The 22,877-nt window shown below is 42.5% G+C and overlaps 1 protein-coding gene across 1 annotated transcript in view; it reads left to right on the top strand.

Moving 5' to 3' along the window:
- LOC138354755 (kinesin-like protein KIF26B) overlaps positions 1-21,414 on the top strand; it is a 23,177-nt gene extending 1,763 nt beyond the window's left edge. Inside the window, 18 exon segments of the mRNA XM_069309248.1 lie at positions 607-843; positions 1,216-1,266; positions 1,268-1,310; positions 2,444-2,638; positions 2,732-2,950; positions 3,521-3,659; positions 3,914-3,974; positions 3,976-4,077; positions 4,519-4,641; positions 5,868-7,284; positions 8,686-8,861; positions 9,151-9,282; positions 11,500-11,664; positions 12,181-12,285; positions 12,572-13,969; positions 14,168-14,324; positions 15,138-15,590; positions 17,633-21,414. Coding sequence (XP_069165349.1) covers positions 607-843; positions 1,216-1,266; positions 1,268-1,310; positions 2,444-2,638; positions 2,732-2,950; positions 3,521-3,659; positions 3,914-3,974; positions 3,976-4,077; positions 4,519-4,641; positions 5,868-7,284; positions 8,686-8,861; positions 9,151-9,282; positions 11,500-11,664; positions 12,181-12,285; positions 12,572-13,969; positions 14,168-14,324; positions 15,138-15,590; positions 17,633-18,285 — 5,826 coding nt within the window. The 3' untranslated portion in view covers positions 18,286-21,414.
- Positions 21,415-22,877: the final 1,463 nt, after the last annotated feature.

Raw genomic sequence — 22,877 nt, 5'->3', positions numbered from 1 at the left:
TCTAGTTTACATGTAAGATATCCAATTACCTCGTAAGTTAACCATTTTATCATGTAAGCTATACAATTCCCATGGGGGCTTTGACGGCTGAGAGGACAGTGCTCGGGGATCGTAGTCCTAAGGGTCCGAGTTCGATCCCCGGCGGAGGCGAAAACACATGGGCAGAGTTTCTTTCACATTTCTTTCGTGCACCTAGCAGTAAATAGATACCTAGGAGTTAGAGAGCTGCCACGGATTGCTTCCTGGGTATGTGTGTGTGTGTGTTTGAAAATTAGGATTAAGGACTTGCCCGAAACGCTATGCGTGCTAGTGGCTCTACAAGAATGTAAGAACTCTTGTATATATAAATAAATACATACATAAATATAAAGTAAATAAATGTAAACCATCAAATTTACCATGTAAGCTATCCAATTACCATGAACTTAATCTATAATAACTCAAAACAAAGGTGTTACAAAGGGCATGCGTGAGAGGGAGTTTCTAGTCTGATATTTGACCATAATGGCATTCAAGTCAGTAGAAAATCCTCGGCGCTGCAGGTGAAGTTCAAGTATGTTTATTGAGACAAGAAAGAAATACATCTCAAGGGATAGAGTAGCTTAGGCTATTTCTACCCCCTCCTTGCTGCAGGTGAAGGTGCTGCTGAGAGTGGCGGCGTCCTCTGAGGTGGGTCAGTCATCGAAGGTGCTCAGTGTCGATCCACGGAAGAAAACAGTGACCTTGTTTGACCCTGGCTCGGCCGTCCACCCGACCTCGGCCCACACTGAGGAGTCGAGAGTGGGCATCGCCGCTCCTAAGATGTTCGCCTTCGACGGGATCTACACCTACGAGGATTCTCAGGTGAGAGACGACATAGGTGAGAGCAAGGGGGACGTGACACGGGTGAGGGACGAGGGAAGGGGTGACATGGGTGGGGGACAAGGGAAGGGGTGACACAGTTGAGAGACGAGGGTAGAGATGACTTAACACCTCTCATGGGAGGCCTCTAGAATTCTCTGAGAGCTGCATTATAAAACACTGAGCTAATTAGAGAGTCCTAAGGGCCCGACAGGGATGCATACGATGTAACTATAGACCTAGAGGCACCTGCTTGGCATAGTGATGATAAGGGTCCTCGAGGGGGTAGTTCAGGGGATATAACGTGACAAGCAGAGACCTGAAGGCGCGCAATTAGTAGAGACGAGAGGTAACCAGAGCACTCATATGTCCCAGACGGAGGTGTGTTCAGCGTCGCTGACGGATGTGATCGTAGCCGTGTTGAGGGGGAGCAGACGGGGCCGTCTTCAGCTTCGGTCAGCCCAATCTCGGTACGTGTAATTACCTAAGATGTAGTTACAGGATGAGAGCTACGCTCGTGGGTGTCCCCTCTACCCAACACTCTTTGTCATATAACGCTTTGAAACTCCTGACGGTTTTGACCTCCACCACAATTTTTGGTGTGTGTGTGTGTGTGTGTGTGTGTGTGTGTGTGTGTGTGTGTGTGTGTGTGTGTGTGTGTGTGTGTGTGTGTGTGTACTCACCTAGTTGTGCTTCCGGGGGTTGAGCTCTGGCTCTTTGGTCCCGCCTCTCAACTGTCAATCAACAGGTGTACAGGTTCCTGAGCCTATTGGGCTCTATCATATCTACACTAGAAACTGTTTGTGTGTGTGTGTGTGTGTGTGGTGTGTGTGTGTGTGTGTGTGTGTGTGTGTGTGTGTGTGTGTGTGTGTGTGTGAGTGTGTGTGTGTGTGTGTTTAACGGAAATATTTCTGGTCTATTACATTATTTAAACAAGCCCACTGATCTTCCATAAAACACAAGTTATCATTGTAGCCCCAAATACAAGCACAATCATCTAAGTAAAAGGAAAGTCAACAACTCGTCTGACGTTACTGCCATCAGTTGTGTCCTCAGGTCAGTCTCTCTCTCTTGGGGGGGAAAGACTAGCTAATACTCTTCGATTTCGATACTATTTTATCGGCTCCTTCTTACTAGTTTATGGCCGAACGATTTCCTTGATGTTCCTACCCCATTGGAACTTCGTCTCAGGCCCCATCTGTGGCCGTGGCTCAGGTGGCAGATGGCCACCACTCAGTCCCTTGGCAGGAGACTGTCAGGAAAATTTATCGACGAGGAATTTTCTTTTCTTTAATACAAAAACAACTTTATTTTCTCTTTGCTCTATCATTGCTTGACTATTCTTTATATCACAATATTTAAATATGTGAATGATTACTTAAGTTAGTATTTATTATCAATCGCATTGTGTTTAATTTAGGCAATTGTGTGAACTAATCGGTTATTATAGGTTAGGTGTGGCTATTTAATTAGTTTGGATCAAAATATTCGAATGCATATATGTTCAACTGAATGCATCAAGATATAAGAAAAAAACAATATCGAACAAATTTATCTCTAATGGAATTCGGGTCTTGTGTTTTTTTTTGTGGACGCTCTACAGGTCAAGGGTACACTATGCTGGGTGGAGGAGAGAGCTGCCACAGCCTGGGAGTGATGCCGTCGGCTGTGTGGTGGCTCTACAAGGCTCTTCAGGACCACCGCACTAACACCGGCGCCCGCTTCTCTGTCAGGATCTCCGCCCTGCAGATTGCTCCGGGAGACGTGGTCACTGATCTCCTGGCGCAGTATGCTCAGGGTGAGTACCCTTGGCATACTAATAATATAATATAGTGATGTGATATAATATATATCATCAGAGATATCAACTCTTCTGGTTTCATCACAATAGGAGAACAGTCTCCGGGCGTGTTCCTGATGGAGGACTCAGGCACGTCGCTGCTGCTGGCCCACGCAGCAGAGGTGCGGGCGCCGACTGTGGAGAGGGCCGCCCAGCTCCTGGACGCCGCCCTCGCCCACAGGCACGTCGACGAGCAGGGTCGCCACGCCCACCTCGTCTTCACCCTCAACATCTACCAGTACTCCGTGGACACCTCGGCGAAGGGAGGAGGTAGGTACCGCAGAGAGAGAGAGAGAGAGAGAGAGAGAGAGAGAGAGAGAGAGAGAGAGAGAGAGAGAGAGAGAGAGAGAGAGAGAGAGAGAGAGAGAGAGAGAGAGAGAAGCAAATCGAACTAATATCTTAGTTGCTTAACTTAGCAAGCCAAACTAATTACTCTTTAGTCCTGAGAATATAAACGCCACCTGTAGGAGCTCGGTTTGCAATGGAGTTGTGGTTCGATTTGTAGACACGACATTTACATCAATTTTAAACCGTTTAAGAAAAAGTGTAAAGCAAGGGGGAACCTTTGAAAGGAGCCACAGCATCCACAAGCAGACAGTACAGACCTATCTATTATATACTTCTGGATGTTGAGGCACCATCCATTTGTCCCTGTTTTTCGTATACTAATCGATTACAGCTGTTGTAAATTTTCAGTAAATGTTTAAAGTTATGCAAAGTTTTCAACATTCCAGCTTCATCTGAGAGCTACTACAACTCAGTCTCCTCTGTTCCACATGTTCTTGCTGAATCCTTTAGAGAGCAATAACACGTTCGGTGTGTTTTATTCCATCCATGCAGTTGCTGGAGGCAGGAGTCGGCTTCACCTGATGGACTTCGGGGCGCTGGAGCGAGGCAAAGGCCCTTCCAGACTCACCTTGTCTTCTCTCGGCAACGTTATTCTCGCTATCTTCAACGGCCAGAAACACCTGCCTTACAAGTGAGTCCCGAGGAAACACTTGTCTTAGAAGTGAGTCGAAAGGGAACCACTTCCTATGCAAGTGAGTCAAGTTAAAGCACAGGTATTGCAAAGTTAGTCCAAGGAAAATACCTGCCTAACATGTGAATCTCGGGACAATACCTGCGTTACATGTTACCCGAGCGTGTGGGCCAATAGGCTTTCTGCAGCTCACTTTATTCTTTCATTTTTATATTTTATTTTGACATGTTTGTCGTGTTCTGCTCTCACACCAGGGACGGGAAGCTGCCCCGGCTGCTGCGTGAGTGTGTCGGGTCCGTGAGGTGCGTGGCGGCCAATGTTGGTCCACGTCTCCCCGGCCTCTGCCCACTACCAGGAGACTCTGGCCACCATCCAGCTGGCCTCCAGAGTCCACAGACTCAGACGGCGACGCATCAAGGTGTGTATAGCTCCTCCGTCGTCGCCGTCGCCTCCTGCTGCAGGCGCTCTTGAGCTTATGTCACTTGTTGATCTGAATGTCAGCGATGACTATAGCTTGCTAAATATATCTATACAACTTTGCAATCATATTATTGATTTAAATAACCATTGGAGCGATATGGGGATTGAACTAACGTCCTGGGCTTGCACCAGGGCTGTGGTTCCTTCTGTCCAATCACTTGAACTTGTCGGTAGGACGACGAACTTGAGACTTGCACGGTCGGCGTTCGATCCCCGATAATCCAAGTGATTTGGCAATGTGGTCACATTCCGCCCCCCCCCATTTCGCTTTCAAGTGTTATATAGAAGTATTGGTTTAGCTAACTCATATGCAATTTTGGGTTGAAATAATCTGAGGCACTAATAAACTAAATTCTCATCTGTGTGACCTTTGACCTAGCCCCATATGGGTGGGTCAGGCTCCGGCGGGTCATCTGAGGAGTCGAGGTCAGGAAGGTCATCACGTGGGACCCTTACTGACACCGGCGGCTCCTCCTCCGTCGACCCTTCCTCCTCCGAACAGGTGAGGAGAGGTCATCCACCATTAAGGTAGGGCGAGGTCATCCACCATTAAGGTAGGGCGAGGTCATCCACCATTAAAGTAGGGCGAGGTCATCCACCATTAAGGTAGGGCGAGGTCATCCACCATTAAGGTAGGGCGAGGTCATCCACCATTAAGGTAGGGCGAGGTCATCCACCATTAAGGTAGGGCGAGGTCTTCCACCATTAAGGTAGGGCGAGGTCATCCACCATTAAGGTAGGGCGAGGTCATCCACCATTAAGGTAGGGCGAGGTCATCCACTAAGGTAAGACGAGGTCATCCACCAAGCAGATTAAACAAGGTCATGACTCAAACCTGCAAGATCGTCCTTTTCGAACAAGTGAGATCAACCAGGCTATGAGTGACGTCCAACCAGGCTGCTAACAGCCGCGTGCAACAGTCTGGTTGACCAGACCACCAACCATGAGGCCTGGTCAGGGCGTAGATCCTCGGAATCACCGCAAGGTAAGGTGGGCCACCCTCCGAACAGGTGAGATAATGACATCTTCGAAAAGGTAAGATAGAGTCATCCTCCGAATAGAGATGATACAAGTCATCCTCCAAGAAGGTTCAAGGTCATCCTTCGGGCTCACAACACAGTTATCATCGGGTTAAACGCTATATTATTCTTCCAGATTACACAATTATTATTTTGTGTATAAAAGTATATTTTGTGTATGTATATATATATACATTTTACATATATTCTTATTTTGTCTTATTCTGTATATTTTTGTTAATAAAGCCAGACATACAAATTGAAGTAGGTCCTGTAAATACGAAAGTAGGGGGGGGGGAACCTTGTTATATTGGTTCATTTACGACATGATAAAAAAGCTTTATTATATTGCTGTTTTTATTAGTAATGTGTATTTTTTTTAAATATCTTATGTATATTTTACAGATATGTGAGTGTAGACTGGATTTAGCTGATCTGGCGTTATTGTATAGATTTTTCTCTCTTCTTGTAAAAGTAGATTTTTTTTTCGATTTAAAAAATTGTTGTTAAAAAGTATTGAAGCCATGCGGTGGGATACAACTTGACCGCTTCAGGAACGTGGGTTCGTTCCGATCGAACGTCTTCGATATTTTCTCATAGATATATTAATTTTTTTTTAACGGTGTATGTTACTGATAATTTCCATAGTATAATACATGACATATTATATCTGTGTGTTGACTCTTGTCCTCCCTGGACTCTCCTTCAGTCGTGTGATACAGTGATTTACGTGGGTCCTCATGCTGACGACGCTACAGACGGCGAACACCCACCTGTCTATCTCCCGTCAATAAACTCTGGGGACAACCGTTGTTCCATGAATAAAGCTCTCAGGGGCTCGGCTGTGGACGGCACTTCTAAAATGGACTCACAGAGGACTCCTAAGAAGTCCTCTAAAGTCTCAGGAAGTAGTAAAAGTCCCTCGAAGCCAAGTAAACACTCTGGGAGCAAAGATGGTGCCCATTCCTCTCCCCACAGGACGAAAGACCCCCACAAGAGTCGAGATGGTGTGAGCGGTAGTGGTGCGGTAGGTAGTGGTGGAAGTTTGCCTAGAACTCCTACGAAATATTCTTCTTCTGGTGCTAAACTATCAGGTGGTGCTACCCCCAAGTCCCCTAAATCTCCCCACGTCTCAAGACACAGCAGACACAAAGCGACGCCGGGTGCGACGCCGCATGCGGACGCCAGCGGGGCTCAGAGCCAACATGGCGGCGGCAGCGAGGAACACTGGATAGATGGACCTAGGTTTCACAGAGCCAAAGTGTATGACGGTCACAAAATGAAGAGCTACGAGATGGAAACGTGGATAGACGGGCCGGAGGCGACCTACGGTTACATGGACGACCACAAGAAGTCTATGATTCAAAAATGGGTTGAGACCCAGAACGCTCAGGTGCAACCCAAGTCCTCGGAACACCCGCAGAAGAGCCCGAAACATAAACAATATAAGGAACTAACGCAGTTTAAGACCGTTGACGACGAGGAGTCGTCTCCCAGACATAAGGACAAATACAGAGAGAAGCGGAAAAGTAGTGAGTGTAAAGAAATACGCAAAGACGGACAACATGCGTCGAACAGAGAGAAAGATCTAACGCCTCGTAAAAGACGTAGTTATGGTGATAAACCTCATTCTAGTCAGCCGGTAGTCGAGCTTGAGGAAGCTAGACCGAAGCCGCTCTCCTTCGTTTCAGAACAGCCAAAAACCGAACCCAAGACTACAGAGTCAGAGAGTGCGAGTGTGTTAGCTAAATCGGAGCCACAAGTAATAAGTCAAATCGAAAAAGTGCCTGAAAGTGGAGCGCAAAGTGAAGCGAGCAAAGCATCTAGTCGCGTTAGTGAGATCGCGGTGAGTTCGATGACTTTCCCGGACGCAAACGCAAACATGCCACCTGAAGGGGTCCAGCGACTCCCGGGTCCTGGAGCGGTGTGTGAGGCTCGCGTCATTCAGACCAGTCAAACCGCTCGCCCAGTTCCAGGACAGACCGCTGGGGCAGAAGACGGCCTGGAAGAAGACGAAGAGGAGGACGAGGACGAGGAAGTAGAAGAGGAAGAAGAGCAGCTTCTCCGGGTTACCTACGTGGAGAACGGGACTCCTCGGGTCGACATGACCATTCTGGCGCCTGAAGGTAAGGACTGATCTTATTTAATCTTTGTCTTCACTTATTTTTGTATATTAGTATGTAACGAAGGATTGTTGTTGAAAATTGTAATGAAAATACGTCTAATTAACATTTAAAATACAGAAATCAAATGCTTTAGCACAAGAAAATATATAGATTTTCCACCAATGTTTGTACCGGCTTATTATATATTAGCGCAAAATCAAGTAAATTTAGATAAGGGTATGTGACTAATTAACATTTTTTTCTGATTTTTTTATTGAGTAATTTAGATAATTATATAAACATTTTCAATAAGCGTATCTATCAAAATGCAAAATTAATCTCCGAAGGTTACTTTCAGGCCAGAGTAGCTGAAAGGAGTAATCAGGTTTTTACTATAATTATTAATTTTATTAGCTTAAATCGGGTTGAAAATTATATTACGAGGACATTTGGGGACGCTGGAGGACATTTCCGTGTTGTTTACATATAACATTTGTTACCAAGGTCAGTCTGGAGCTCTTGTACAGCATTCGCAACTTTTATTTAAAGTAAAGCTTTAAAGTATTAGTAAGGTACTTTATGGAAGCTAAAGCGGATTTAGTTTTTTAATCGTAAGTGCGCCATAGTTTAACAATGCCTAAAGGCAAAAAGGAGAAGCAAAAGAGAATTGAAGAAATAAAAGCCACAGTTAAATTACTATATAGCCACGTGCTGAGGAAGATGTCGATAAATTACATTAAGTGTTAGAGGAGATATGATTATCACCCACAAAATTCTGATAGAAATTGATTGAAGGTAAACAAATCCTCAAGGGCCGTGACGAAGATTCGAACCTGCGTCCGAGAGCATCCCAGACGCTGCCTTAATCAATCCTGCTCATTTGATGCCTCACGCAATTGTGATTTCTGTGTATGTGTTCATTGAAGGTAGATAAAGGCAAACTATTTAGCACAAGTGGTACTCGAGCTCAGCCCATTCTCCGATAATGGAAGTACTTATAATAACTATGTGATCGCAAGTACAAATACGTTGTGATGAATCACCAAAAAGAACACTTTTTTATTCGTGAATTTGGACAAACTAGAAAAAGTTTTATATTTTTATTGTTAATAAAATCTAACCTAACCATTTAAGACCCAATACACTATCTGAGGACTAATATGGCACATATGAGTACTACACTAGGCCTAGTAATATTTAACTTAGTTTTTTTAGTTTTATTTTTTCGGAAATTCATAACAAATTACACAAAGGGGACTTACTGGGGCTCCATTTTTACACACTGGAACGATCGACCCATAGTTACAAAAAGAACTCTCATTTCAGGAGGAATTTGTTGGCCCAAATATTACAATGGCTGAGAGAAGTAACCGAGGGTGCTCTCTTACATGCTGTAGTCAGGATTTATTCTGCCATTTACAGAAGTGGAAGAGGACAGAGCTACTGACGTAAGGTCGTCCTCGGAGGAGACGACAACGGCGGAGGGAGACCCCATGGAAGAGGACCAGTCGCAGGGGTCGTCTGAAGACGGCGCCACTGAGAGCTTCATTGAAGAGGAAGTCCTATACGGCAGACCCACAAAGTTCTTCCTGCATGAGGTAAGATCCTTCTCGGTTCCAAGACGAAGATAATGACTGTACAGACGAGCTTGTTAACAAAACAATGAAGCGTGTGGTGCTATATGAAGCTCCTGATGCAGTATAAATTTCCAATATGAAGCTTTTGCTCCAAAATACTTAAATCCAAAAATATGACCACCTACCATCGTGATCGAAGTGATACAATAAGTAACAGTGTTAGACTGGTTCTAGTTGTATAAGATATCATACAGTATACGTATGATAACATTCACCCAATCTGACCATTCTGGCTCCGTTCTTCGTCCAGGTGCGAGACCTGGACGAGGGTGAGGAGGAACTGGAAGCTGCGCTGGACCGTTGGCTAGCAGAGGAAGACCGAGAGTACATAGAGGTGGAGGAGCCAGAAGAACCCGTCGAGATGGTCGATTCTTGGTGTCAGGTAAGTCCACCAATGTCAGACTGCCCAACGAAATATCAGGATCCGGTCAAGAGACTATATTCGTAGTCCTTGACTCTTGATGCAAGGTTAATCCAGGAATTTCGGTGTAGAGGTCGCGTCAAACAGCTTGATACTATGTTCTCAACGCCTGCACTCATGGTTTAGTTATGCCACAAGCGTATATATATGTGCTCTAGTACTCGATACATGTCCTCCCCCCCTCTCTTCTTTACACACACTATCTATACATTATATATACATATTTATGAGAAAATCTTTTGAGCAGGACGCAGGTTCGATCCTACAGCCCTGCTCCAGAGATTTTCTCATAGATTTTCTCGTTGTACATATGTTTATGCTGCTTTGTTTCTGTTGTAATAATAACTCGACACTGGTTTATTTCGTAGAGTATAGACGACGGGTATCCAAGGATTACTTCATGTAGATTTGGTGAACAGATCTCACCAGTTTGCCTATTCCCACGAGCTGATGAGCTTCAAATCTTACGTGTATTTTGCTGAACCAGAAGCGTATGAACCTGAGCATCCCACCTGACATATCAAGGTCGATGCGTGCTCAGAAACGAGTCAGTATTAAGATGCTATTAGTTTCATATACGAAGAAACTAGAGACTCTCGGGCAAACACCTCAAGGGGAAACGTTGTTTAAAGCTGCTGATCCAGAGACAAATCCTCGCTAATTTCAGCCGACTTGTTGATGGCGTGACGAACTCTGAGCGCTGTTTGTTGGAGTAATCAAGTGGGCTCGCTCTGGGTCTGCACTGCCTCTCGCTCGGGGTCTGCTCTGTCGTTCGATCGAGGTCTGCTCTGCCTCTCTATGCCCCTCGCTCGGACTCTCTCTGCCTCTCGCCCCACTGACCTCAGCTGACGTAAAAGCAATGACAATATCTCTTGTTCACGAGTCCCTTTTTTATTTTGAAACTATTTATTGTATTTGTCACTTGCACGGCAGTACAGTTATTCATCGAAGTTATTAGTTTACTCTATTTACTAGTAACTTGAATAAATGAAAATTAATTGTATGACTGTTTCTGTTTTTCAGTCTTTATTTAACTCTATACTTACCTTCGTGGTAGTACATGCATACCTGTCCTCACCTGTGTGTGCTGGCAGGAGGTGAGATGTGGTTCCTGGGTTCCTCCCGTCTTGTGGGCTTGTTTCCTACTGATTCATCTTTCGATTTGTTTGGTAAAGTCTACCTCTACTGTCTCCCTCTCCAGTTCACTCCTCTGACGCTGAAGAAGTTCTTCATACTATTCATGTAACTCATTCCACTTTGTTTCCATCAGAGTGCCCTCTATCTGGTCGCTTCCAGAGTAAACAATCAATCTTGTCGATTCCCTTGAGTACTCTTCACATCTTGATCAGGTCCCCCATATTTCGTTCTCCAATATTGTCCTGTTTATAATGCTATGTTCTGCTTCTTTCCTATCTTTCCCATGCACTGCTCCCTCTCACTACTCTCCGGTACTACACCAGGAGCCTCTTATCAATAACACTCCTCTGCTCGGTTCTGTTCTTCAACACTACTCTCCAGTACAGCAACAGGTAAATTGTACCTATAACAACCTTACGCTTCTAATCACCACCACTTCCTTCTCTTCCTTCACTTGAAAGAACTAAAAAAAAATACCTTACAATATATCAGCAGTTCCCTCTCTCTTTTTTCACGAAGTTAATACCACTATCAATAACCAATAACTCTCCTCCACTAACCTTCCCTCCTTCACTGATATCAAGCATCCCCACAAAGTAAATTCTACAACAACATCGTTGCCTGGATTCGAATTCATGTCAGAGTGAGGAAATTTCCTTCGCTTCGTTTACCCCCTATGTACCCAACATAGTAATTGGAGACGAGGATGTAGAACAATTGTTGGATCATGTTCTATTGTTGAATAACATAATTTATTCCAATAACTGGTTCGAAGCCTAAATCCAAATAAAAGAAAAAAACTAGCACCCATACACAAGCCTTGCCCTTAACCCTCCTATATACCAGGCAAACCCATTAACCCCACCATTTACACACCCATCCTCCCCTACAATCCCCATTCCCAAATACCCCTCAAGAAAAAAAAAAGAAAAAAAAACTGTACAATACCTGGCTTCGAACCACGACCAGATTGTGCTAAATATTTTTACTTCCTTGTGCTCAAGGTTAACCACTCTCTGTGGGCCTCTACCCCTCTCCCAGGTAACTGAGGAAGATATTGAACGGACGCTGGCGGAAGCTGGGGTCCACTTCATTCCATTCCTACCGCACCGTCATCTTCTGCCTACCCTGCAGGAGGAGCCGGCGGAGGGCTGCGAGCCGACGGAACAGATGGAACCCATGGACCATTTGGACACCGTAAATGTGGTGTGTGTGTAATTTAAGTTTACCCTGGTTTACCCCGAGGAAGGTGGTGGGGCAGGTGGTGGTTCTCCGGCTGTGTGTAATTGGTTGAGATACGGGTTGTTTGTTGTTTAAATGGTTGAGTGGTGAGTTGCTTAAGTTTAATGGATTGAGAGACGGATTGTTTAAGTTTAATTGGTTGAGTGGTGGGTTGTTTGTTAAGTTTAATTGAGTGGAAAGTTGCTTGTTATATTTAATTGCTTGAGTAGAAGATTAGGTTAGGTTGAAATTATTATATCTCAATATTTACGTAGCAAATTATTCATTATTCTTTAGTTGTAACTCGTTATATACTCACACACACACTCGCACACACACACACATGCACGCACACACACACACACACACACACACACACACACACACACACACACACACACACACACACACACACACTTGCGTCTCCTGCCACCTCTCCTAACTTCCAACAATTCGTCCACTTTGCTGCCTGGGTCCAACGTGTACGTCATCAACACAAAGACGGCGACCAGGGGCGGGTCAGCGGTACTGGAGGAGCCCCTACAGCCCTTCAGGATAACTGACCACACTGTTCCGTCAGCCGACTCCGTCTTCCTTCATCCTACTGTTAGTCCGCGATAAGCTTTCTGTTAATTTAACATATAATCGAGTTCCTGTTTTTTTTTTGCTCCTTGTGTTATATATACCGAAATATTTTAAATTTGTTGTACAGTCCATGTGACATGCCTTGACTTTAGCTAGATAGCAAATACTGTATTATTTTTAAAGATTTTGATTAAAATCTTCTGTACCTTGAAGCAGTAGATTTTTTGTTAGCAATTAGTCATTCTTAACAATATTCAACTATACTATTTTCTATCCCCCCTTTCCCTATCCATTCTTTCTCTCTCAGCGAGGTGATCCAGCTGGAGAGTTCAAGAGCAGTTCCCGCTACGAGCAGATGATTAAAGATCCAAACTTCACCGCCAAGACTCATTACTTCGCCAAGAGGCTGGAGGAGCTTCAGCAGCTTCACGAGTTCTACAGGAACCTGGCCAAGCAGGCGCCGCGGGGCAGGACTTCGGTTCACTCTCCCTCAGCCAAGGAACTGACGGAGCTAAGTGAAGACGAGTCCAGCGTCTCTGAAGGAGGCGAAGAACCTGAACCGAAAGTTTTACCTCAGCCGTTTTTTAGTCAGGAAGGAACCCTCACCAGCATGAAAATGGGAGGGGAATATGAATTCAGCTGGAAGTCTCTGTTGCCGGAAGAGATCGACGTTCAGAGTGAGACACATGAGGAGAAAATGGACGGAGATGAGACTGCTTCGGAGATTTCCAAAGACCTCAACGATCCTCTTTATGATATCCAGAGCGATATAATGCCATATCTTCCGAGCAACTACGTCAGTTTAACGACCCTAAGTGCTCTCAGGCAACCTGACGGAGCCTCGAATCCTAATCTCAATGGAGAGTTAGCACATGTGAAGCCTGAGGCTGTTACCGTGGCGCCAGATTCCTCCGTGGCCTTGACGGCGACGCTGCAGGAGAGACTTCCTGGCAATGGCGCTTCTCTCTCCGACGACGAGAGCAACGTGAAGCAGGTCAAAGTCAAGAAAGATAAACGGAAGAAAAAGTTAGGGCTCCTCTCTAAGTCCAGCAAGTCTTGTGTTTACAAGGACGAGGCCGAGTGCGACGAGGGCTCCACCCACAGCAAACTAAGTTGGAGTCGTTTTTTTGGCAGTCCAAAACACAAAGGATCCCCAAAGGATAACTCCAAAAAAAATAGCAAATCTAATTCTAAATCTAACAACAAATCTCCAACGTCTTCCGGCAAAGGCTCGGAAAAGAGCGACAAAAAATCGCAGAGGGAGAAGGAGAGATCGAAAGATTCCAAAACTTCTGGGTCCAAAGACAGTAAGAACAGCAAGGAGGGCAAGGCGGGCCACTCCCAGGACGCCCACTACGCCCTGGACGCTAACAAACAAGCAGACAACAAGAACGCTAAAGCTTTCCAGAAATTAGACTCTGATCGGTCAAATGGTAGTCTTAAGAGCAAATCCCCGGCCCGCAAGGGCTCAGAGAGTAGGAGCAGTCGAAGCGGAAGGCGAGAGAGCAGAGAACAGCCGCAACAGTCCCAGCAGCCTTTACAGCCTATACAGCAGCAACAGCAGCAGCAGCAACAGCAGCAGCAACAGGGTCAGCGGTACCAGGGCTTCCACTGGGACTCGCCACTGCCTCCCTTCCTGCCGGTGACCACAGCCGCTATTCACCCCGGCTACGACTCCGGGGCGGACTCCGGCGTCGGTCTCAAGGTAACCAACGCTCCTGCTAATTTTCCTTGCCTGTGTGTTTTCAAATATCCACTAACAGAGGCTAGATGTCACGTTGACCCCAACCTGTCAGTTATCATTATGAAACACTAAAAGTTTCCTAATCAGAATAGAGAACATTTATGAGCATTCTGAGCCTGGATAACACCGTGTTGTGGGTCTTCGTGTGTGTCAATACAGGTGATGCCGCGCGCGCGACGCTCCAGGGGAGAGAGTCGACACGGTGAAAGCTCCGGTTACGAGTCCGTCATTCGGGACTCTGAGTGCTCGTCCTTCGGCTCCTCGCAAGACTCCGGCCTCGACGATGACGGTCTCAAGGGCAAGGCTGGAGGGAGAGGTAGGTCGAGCTCCTCGCCAGAGGAAGTAATGGAGGGGTAATAGTTCGATTTCTGGGGAAGGGAAGAATGGAAAAGGAAGATAGAATCCTGGAGATTGCAGTCAGCAATGAAGGATTATTTGAAAAGGATTTGTGAGGTTGAATAACACAGGGGAGAAGGGAGAGAGAGAGAGAGAGAGAGAGAGAGAGAGAGAGAGAGAGAGAGAGAGAGAGAGAGAGAGAGAGAGAGAGAGAGAGAGAGAGAGAGAGTTTATTCTGGGGTAAACTATGATAAAAGGGCACGCGAATAACAAAGACAGCCGTTAAAAGGATAAAGATGGAATAAGGTAAACACATGTCAACAGTTGTCAGGGTACACATATTAACAGTTGTCAAGGTACACATGTTAACTGTCAGGGTAATCATATCACCAGCTGACAGTGCGCACATGTCAACAGCTGCCAGGATAAACACCAGCAGCTAGTAGGATACACATGTCAACAGCTGTCAAGGTGCACATATCAGAAGGTGTCAAGGCACATATTTTGATGACAACTCTACTCACGGTACCAGTTCAAGTATATAATACGCGTACCGTCTTGTGTATGTAAGTTACATATATAATGTGGTCCTCCTGTCACATGTACATTGAAGGCTTTTTTAATCCAACATCCCACATTTTATTCTTGGTCTTTGTGAATTATATCAGCAATATGTAATTGTTGAATTGTTTCTGCTAATCAATAAATATATACTTTTACTTTTTAATGAATTTGTATTTGTGGGTGTATAGAAAACAGCATATTCTTTGTACCATCTTTCTTTTTTCGTAAGGGAGTGAAAACTTAGCTGCCGGGACAGCCAAAACCAAAGAAACACCACAAATACGTTCCAAAATATTAGAAACCCATCCCAAAAGCGTCCAGAAGACGCCGTATCCCTCAGGAAGCAGTCATTCCCATTCCAAATATCCACCATCAAAAACACCCTCTGGCTCGCCCCTGAGGACCCAGAAGCCGACAGCCACAACAACAGCTCTTGACGCCAGGGCGTCGTCCGCGAGCGGCAGTGGCGCCAGAACCTCTTCCTTTCGCGTGCCTGTAGAGGAGTTCGACGAGGAAGACGTGGCGAGGTACGAGAGCCACAAGACCGAGGAGGACATCGCCAAGTGCCGCAGAACGCAGGAGAAGATCCGGGCCCTCCGAGAGAAGCAAGACCAACTGAAGCAGGAGCTGGAAGCAGCAAAGAATCGCCTTATGATCGACAAATCCAGGTGGAGCTTCGAGTGTAAGACATTGATCTGTTGTGTATCTCCGTTCCCGCCACAGCTTGTTAAGTCAGCGCTTCTTCCCCTATTTTTCGTTGGTCCACTTTATTTGCAAAAGCCAAAAGAGTTATGATTAAAAAATTTGGTTTGTTACAAGTTCCTTCATTTATCGCTAGACAAGCGCGGCAATATCGGATGACACAGTAAATTGATGCTACCTGTCTTACATATTATTTTTTGTCTGTACATTTTAATTTATCAGAAACAGGCCTACACACGGATAGAAGTAGAACTGTTTGTAATGCACGCCATAATATTGACTTAGTAACATATCACTGTAGTTAGAATATTTTTAACTATTAGATCACAACATGACATGGAAAATTGGCCTCTAACTTTAACTAATTACACACATTTAGAGAATGGAGGCATTTAGCAATATACTCAAAATTGTTGTCAAGCAAAGTGTGTAATAAGAGACCAGCCAAGGGGGCACTGTTCGCTAAATCAGACAACCAGCGAGCAAAGTAAACAATACCATGGGTGAACAAAATAACTCAATACACACTCTTAAAAAATATACACGAGTATAAACTCACACAGTACGTAAACACGAAACATAGAAACAGAGAAGTATTTAAATCTTTTTATCCCCTGCTGCCTGCATCCACCCCCCTTGTACCCTGTGTATGAAAGCACAAGCTTATTGAGTGGCTCCCGTGACATATATATATATATATATATATATATATATATATATATATATATATATATATATATATATATATATATATATATATATATATATATATATTCTAGCGCCCCAGTTTCTAATATAACAGTGGCTCATTTGATATATACTAGTAGCTATTTCCATAGCTCCCTTGGTATACAAAGGTGACTATTGTTATACATCAGTGGTTTCCTTATAATAAAAGTGATTCTTATGTTAAATAACAGTGGCTCTCTAGTTATAAAAAATGGGTTCCTATGTTATATAATAGTGGTTCCCTAGTTTTACACAAGTGGCTCCTGTGCTATAAAATAATGCTCCAATGTTATATAACAGTGGCTCCCCTTGTTATATAATAGTACTCATTTGTTATAAACAGGTGGCTCCATTCATATACACAAGTAGTTCCCCTTGGAACATACATTATATGCGAACAAGCCTGAATGGTCCCCAGGACAATATGCAACTGAAATATATATATATATATATATATATATATATATATATATATATATATATATATATATATATACACACACACACACACTAGTGGTTCCCTTGATATATATATTAGTGGCTTCTATGATATCCCTAACTGCTTTGTGGAAGCTGTATAGGGCCACCTTTAGCTCTGATTAATCTCCCTATGATGCTCTTTCATTTTACACACACACACACACACACGTAGCTTTATTCTGTAGTGCTTTTCATTATATTTGTTTGAGCGCCATAAGGTTCCAGTGTATGTGTTTATCATATTCCATTAAAAATAAGCCATTCGTTTCAGCATGCAACTTGTGCAATATATTCCGATCTAAATATCTTTACAAATTGTCAAGTTGATACTAAGAGTATTGACAGTGTAAGTAACCACAGCCTGTAAATAGCTACAGGAAGACTGCGTCCTGTATTGACTGACAAAACAGTTCTTAGTAGTATATTTCCTCTCATGGTATTCGTGAAGGGTGAGAGTAAGGGTGAAGGGGAGCCAGGGGAGGCCAAAGGGGGGAAAAGGGGAGTCAGGGGATGAAAGGGGTGAGAGGAGGGGAAGCAATACTGGAGGTTAGACAGGTGTTGAATATTTTAAGGAATGGTGTTTGATTGTGTCTAAATCAGTCTAATATATGATTTCTTGTGAAAAGAACTTCACGCATTTGTCTATATTTTCTTGGTTTTTGCCTCTGTGTCACTCTGTGTCTTTTTATATATGTTTCTTTATATCTTTATCTTTCCATTTCTGTCCATTTTTCCCCTGTGGTTCTGTCCGTATATGTCCAACTGTCTCGTTTCCTCTCCATCTCTCACCGAGTCCTCCGTCTCCTCCTGCAGTGCACGTTGAGGAGTGCATGACGTGGCGAGATGACGGCTATGTGGAGGCCCTCCAGCAGGAGACCATCATCCTAGCCAAGCGGGTCATGGCTGCCCGGAGCCGCCTCCTGCTCTCCACATGTTTCGACGCCTCCCCTACCCTCCAGGACCGAGAGTTCTGCGAAGGCCACGACAATGAGGACGACCAAGATTTTCCTATAGATTTCTTATCACTTGCTGGCAAGGACACCTATCATGGAGCCTTGGGCCGGGACCACAACTTGTCCGTTATCAGTGAAGAGGATATGCAAGAAGATTCAGACAATGAAAATAAGGTTAATTATTTAAATATGCCATTAATGGGAGAAAGGACACATAACGAAGAACCAGACTCACGTTTGATTGTCGAGGATGAAGCAATTGAAGAGGACAGTCAAAGAGGAGTTGAAATGGACGACGATAGAGAGGAAAGTAGAAACTCAGTATGGAAGATAGGATTAGGGACGTCCACGTTAAAGGGTGAACGTCAAGATACCTGCGAAAATAGCACTGATGTTGTTGTGGCCAAGAGGCAGGAAACTCCACCGGGCAGTAGGATCGGGTCGGGAGTGAGCATCGGAGAAGGCATCAATGTAGAGGATTGGCGCCGTTTAAAGGAGTCTTTCATTCTCTGACTGCAGGTTCACGGTGGATTTGTTAGTAATTTATATCAGCTAATACTCAACTCAGCTGGCCAGCGAAGTTGCTTTGTGTTTTACCCCTCAAGCGTGTGTTAAAAATAAATTTATATATACATACATCCACACATCATATATATATATATATATATATATATATATATATATATATATATATATATATATATATATATATTTATATATATATATATATGTGTGTGTGTGTTTGTGTACTTTTTCTGCCCCGATTTTGTAGTCACATGAAATTTAGTCAAAATAAAATATATATTCGAGTTCCTCCTCTGGGATACATCACCATGAAAACACAAGGCTTAAAAATGCCTCATATCTGCCCTCAAGGATGTGTCGTGTGTGTGTGTGTGTCTGTGCTTCAAACAATAACATTCTCATCTCATGGAACAAAATACGCCCCTTCCCCAGAAGAGGCAAAGGCTAGCTCCTGAACATTTGTGTGCCTGCACAGTATTTTGAGGCGAGTATTCAAGTGTGTGTCAGCTTCAAAATTTATTATGACCTTAATACTATGGCGGATCTTCCAATTGCCTATTTTGTACAGATCTAAGGTAAGTGTCATTGTTTTATGTAATTTTTATATATATATATATATATATATATATATATATATATATATATATATATATATATATATATATATATATATACTCATGCAACTGTGTAAACAAAAATATTGTACCTTGTGAAATTTCTGGAGTCTGTGAGACTGTCAAGATGCAGTTTGATATTTTTTTGAGATATCAGTATTACGGGGCACTGAAAACAAACTCGGTGAATGAATATAACAGCGCATGAAAACGTTGTAAATATTAAAAATACGATTTTGTATTGCAAACATTAACATCTTGCCATTTAGGAAATATATATATATTGGCTGGACAATGAAAAATCGTGGCCAGTAGTCATAAGAACCTAGTTATCTTAGTGGCATCCATAGTGAATGATAACTGCATTGCTCAAGACAGATCTGAAGTGTGAAAGAACTAGCTTGTTAGCACATGTGGAATACCAAAGATCCACAGATTGCTCAAGAGGACATTTTCTCAAACCAAAATTGTCCACTGTCAGTGCTGTGCAAATTTCATGGGTCACTATGCACAGCAAATAGGGGGGGGGGGGGGAGGGAAGAGTGAACAATATGAGCAAATTCGCAGGACCTAGATCGTGGGTTCAGATTACTGTTCACTAAATGTGAATAAAATTGACAGGAGTCTGGTGGAAGATAAGTACCATCAGAGCTTTGCCGTGTATATATAATTGAGAATCACTGTAGGGGTAAGGCGCCGTGTATGGTTTTGTGTGTGTGTGTGTGTGTGTGTGTGTGTGTGTGTGTGTGTGTGTGTGTGTGATGTCTTGTTGAAGTCTATACTGTGTGTGCTAACCAAATTTTGCTGCTTTTTATACTTAAAATATCTTGCCAAAGATTTAAAGCAAAAAAAGTACATTTATATTTTGTTTATTGCTAAAAGTCCTATCTCAAGATTGACTTAGGGAGTCACTGAATGAACGCTTGAGTTAAATCTAAGAATCTGAGTGTCTCTCCATGCAGTGTCTTATTCTCAATCTTAACTTACCAGTCTAGCCTAAGCGTTGAGTGCCACTGTATATAAATTATATATATATATATATATTATTGACATTATGTGAGTGTAGCCTCTAGGATGTTTGGTAATCATTTGTATGTTATGTTACAAAGACCAATTAACAAATATGTTACTCGCTATTGACATTTATGTAGTCATGTCTTGACTTTGTATTATTATTTTCACAAAGTTAAATTACTTTTGTTGAATTAAAAGGGTTTGATTTATCTTCACCCAAGGCTGTGTTGAATACAAGTATGGAACGCGTCAGTCGCCCTCAGCAGTGTGGAATACTAGTATGGAACACGTCAATAGCCCTCAACAACCTGATATACTAGTATGGAACACGTCAATAGCCCTCAACAACCTGATATACTAGTATGGAACACGTCAATAGCCCTCAACAACCTGATATACTAGTATGGAACACGTCAATAGCCCTCAACAACCTGATATACTAGTATGGAACACGTCAATAGCCCTCAACAACCTGATATACTAGTATGGAACACGTCAATAGCCCTGAGCAGTGTGGTATAGTACGTTGGAACACGTCATTAACCCTCACCTGTACAGCATAATATGGTGGAACTCGTTAATCAAGAAATATACAAGAAATGTATGTGATCTAACACTAAATAAAGTGTTCCAACACTCTAAAGAAAAAGGGTTCCAATATGCTAAAGAAAGCGTTCCAAAATTCTAAATAAAGTGCTGCAATATACTAAAGAAAGTGTTCCAACACATCAAAGAACGTGTTCCAAACAAAAAGAAAGTGTTTCCACACACTAAAGAAAGTGGTCCTCTTTAGCATACTTGCCTGAGCGGACCGTTCTCTTGATTTGTCACCCAGTAAAAACAAAACAAAAATTGTTTTCACAACACAACAAATAATCACAACTAATCAGAAACGCACGAACTCAAGCAACCTTCCTAATCTCTCGAGGCTGATGCATAGAAAAGTCAGTATTACGGTGCTTTAATTTCTTACTAATACATGACATATTTTAACGGTCTGACCAATTCCGTAAAAATATGTGATGTATTAGGTTATAGGACGCTCCTCATTTGGACAGTTACATGACCTACAACCAGTTACAACAATGTACTTGAAATGGCACCTTAACTGTTTGTGAGGATTTGTATAACCAGGCTTTATCCTGTTTCTGAATATATATATATATATATATATATATATATATATATATATATATATATATATATATATATATATATATATATATTATTTTCCACCGCTGGACAGAAGAGGTATCAGGAGATTGTATGTTATTATTATTATTATTATTATTATTATTATTATTATTATTATTATTATTAATTGTCAATATTATTTTAATATTATTGTATATATATATATAATTAATTTATTTCATCAAGAATATGTTTTGCTCCCAAAACCTCATTTGCTTGGGTTGAGTCGCTGGCATGTGATATTTTTATAGTTTTATATATTAAAGAATATATAAGAATATGATTGTTAACGTCACCAGCTTGTTTTATTGTATTGCCTACCACCTTGTCGCCCCCTCCCCCTATGACCTTTTCCGCCACTCCACCTAATGATTCCCTATGCCTCTCTACCCTCCCCTTTGACCTTGTCTGACCCTCCACCACTCTCACTATCTCCGCCCCTGCATCTACGTGACTCCCTCCACCCCCACCTGCCCCCCATCTTGAGGTTATCTTGAGGTTATCTTGAGATGATTTCGGGGCTTTAGTGTCCCCGCTGCCTGGTCCTCGACCAGGCCTCCACCTCCACCTGCCCCCATTCCTCCATGTTCACGACACCCCTCTCTACCCTCTGTCTCCCACCCCCTCCAACCTCTCTTCCTCCCTTCTCTCCACCCCTTCCAATTCCCCCTTCATCCCTCCACTCCTCCATCCCCCTGATTCCATCTACTCCACTCCTCTGCCTCGCTCGACACCTACCTCTATACTTGACGAATATGATCGACAGTGAGCTCTGACAGCGCATGTAAGACTCATGCAGGAGAGAAACCCCTCGGAAGGCTAATTAGGAACTGTGTGTCTCACCAGTTGACTTAAAGCATTTAAAGAATGAAAGAATAGAATCTTGATATACTAACAGAAGTTTGAATAAATATTAAGAATATGATGTAAAAACATTCAGAATATCATCTGAAAATGTTAAAGAAAATAAGAACAATACTCAACAAACACTAAGGACAGAGAAAACAATTACTCAAACAATTAAACAGGTAACTAAATATATAACAAATCTTACATTGTGCTCGAACACACGAGTTAAATTTTAAGAATTAGTGAGCTTAAAATGTTGTTCCTTAAAAATAACATAAAAATATTAGAAATGAAAAACAACAACAAATAAAACAACAAATAAAGAAAGCAATGATAAATAATATCAAACAAATTAACCCAAAAACAGCATAAGAAAAAAATCAAAATAAATAAAATTATAAGGAAAAAATACATAAATCAATATAAATATATATATATATATATATATATATATATATATATATATATATATATATAATATATATATATATATATATATATATATATATATATATAATATATATATATATGTTGTACCTAGTAGCCATAACGTCGTACTCGGCCTACTATGCAAGGCCTGATTTGCCTAATAAGCCAAGTTTTCATGAAATAATATATTTTCTCTAATTTTTTTCATATGAAATGATAACGCTATCCATTTCATTATGTATGAGGTCAATTTTTTTTATTGGAGTTAAAATTAACGTAGATATATGACCGAACCTAACCAACCCTACCTAACCTAACCTAACTTATCTTTATAGGTTAGGTTAGGTAGCCGAAAAAACTAAGTTAGGTTAGGTTAGGTAGGTTAGGTAGTCGAAAAACAATTCATGAAAACTTGGCTTATTAGGCAAATCGGGTCTTGCATAGTAGGCCGAGAAGTGCGTTCTGGCTACTAGGTACGAC

This window comes from Procambarus clarkii, chromosome 64, assembly GCF_040958095.1.
Source record: "Procambarus clarkii isolate CNS0578487 chromosome 64, FALCON_Pclarkii_2.0, whole genome shotgun sequence".
NCBI classification, from domain to species: Eukaryota; Metazoa; Arthropoda; class Malacostraca; order Decapoda; family Cambaridae; genus Procambarus; species Procambarus clarkii.
Note: the sequence above shows the minus strand (reverse complement) of the source record. Positions and strands in the feature narration are given on the sequence as shown.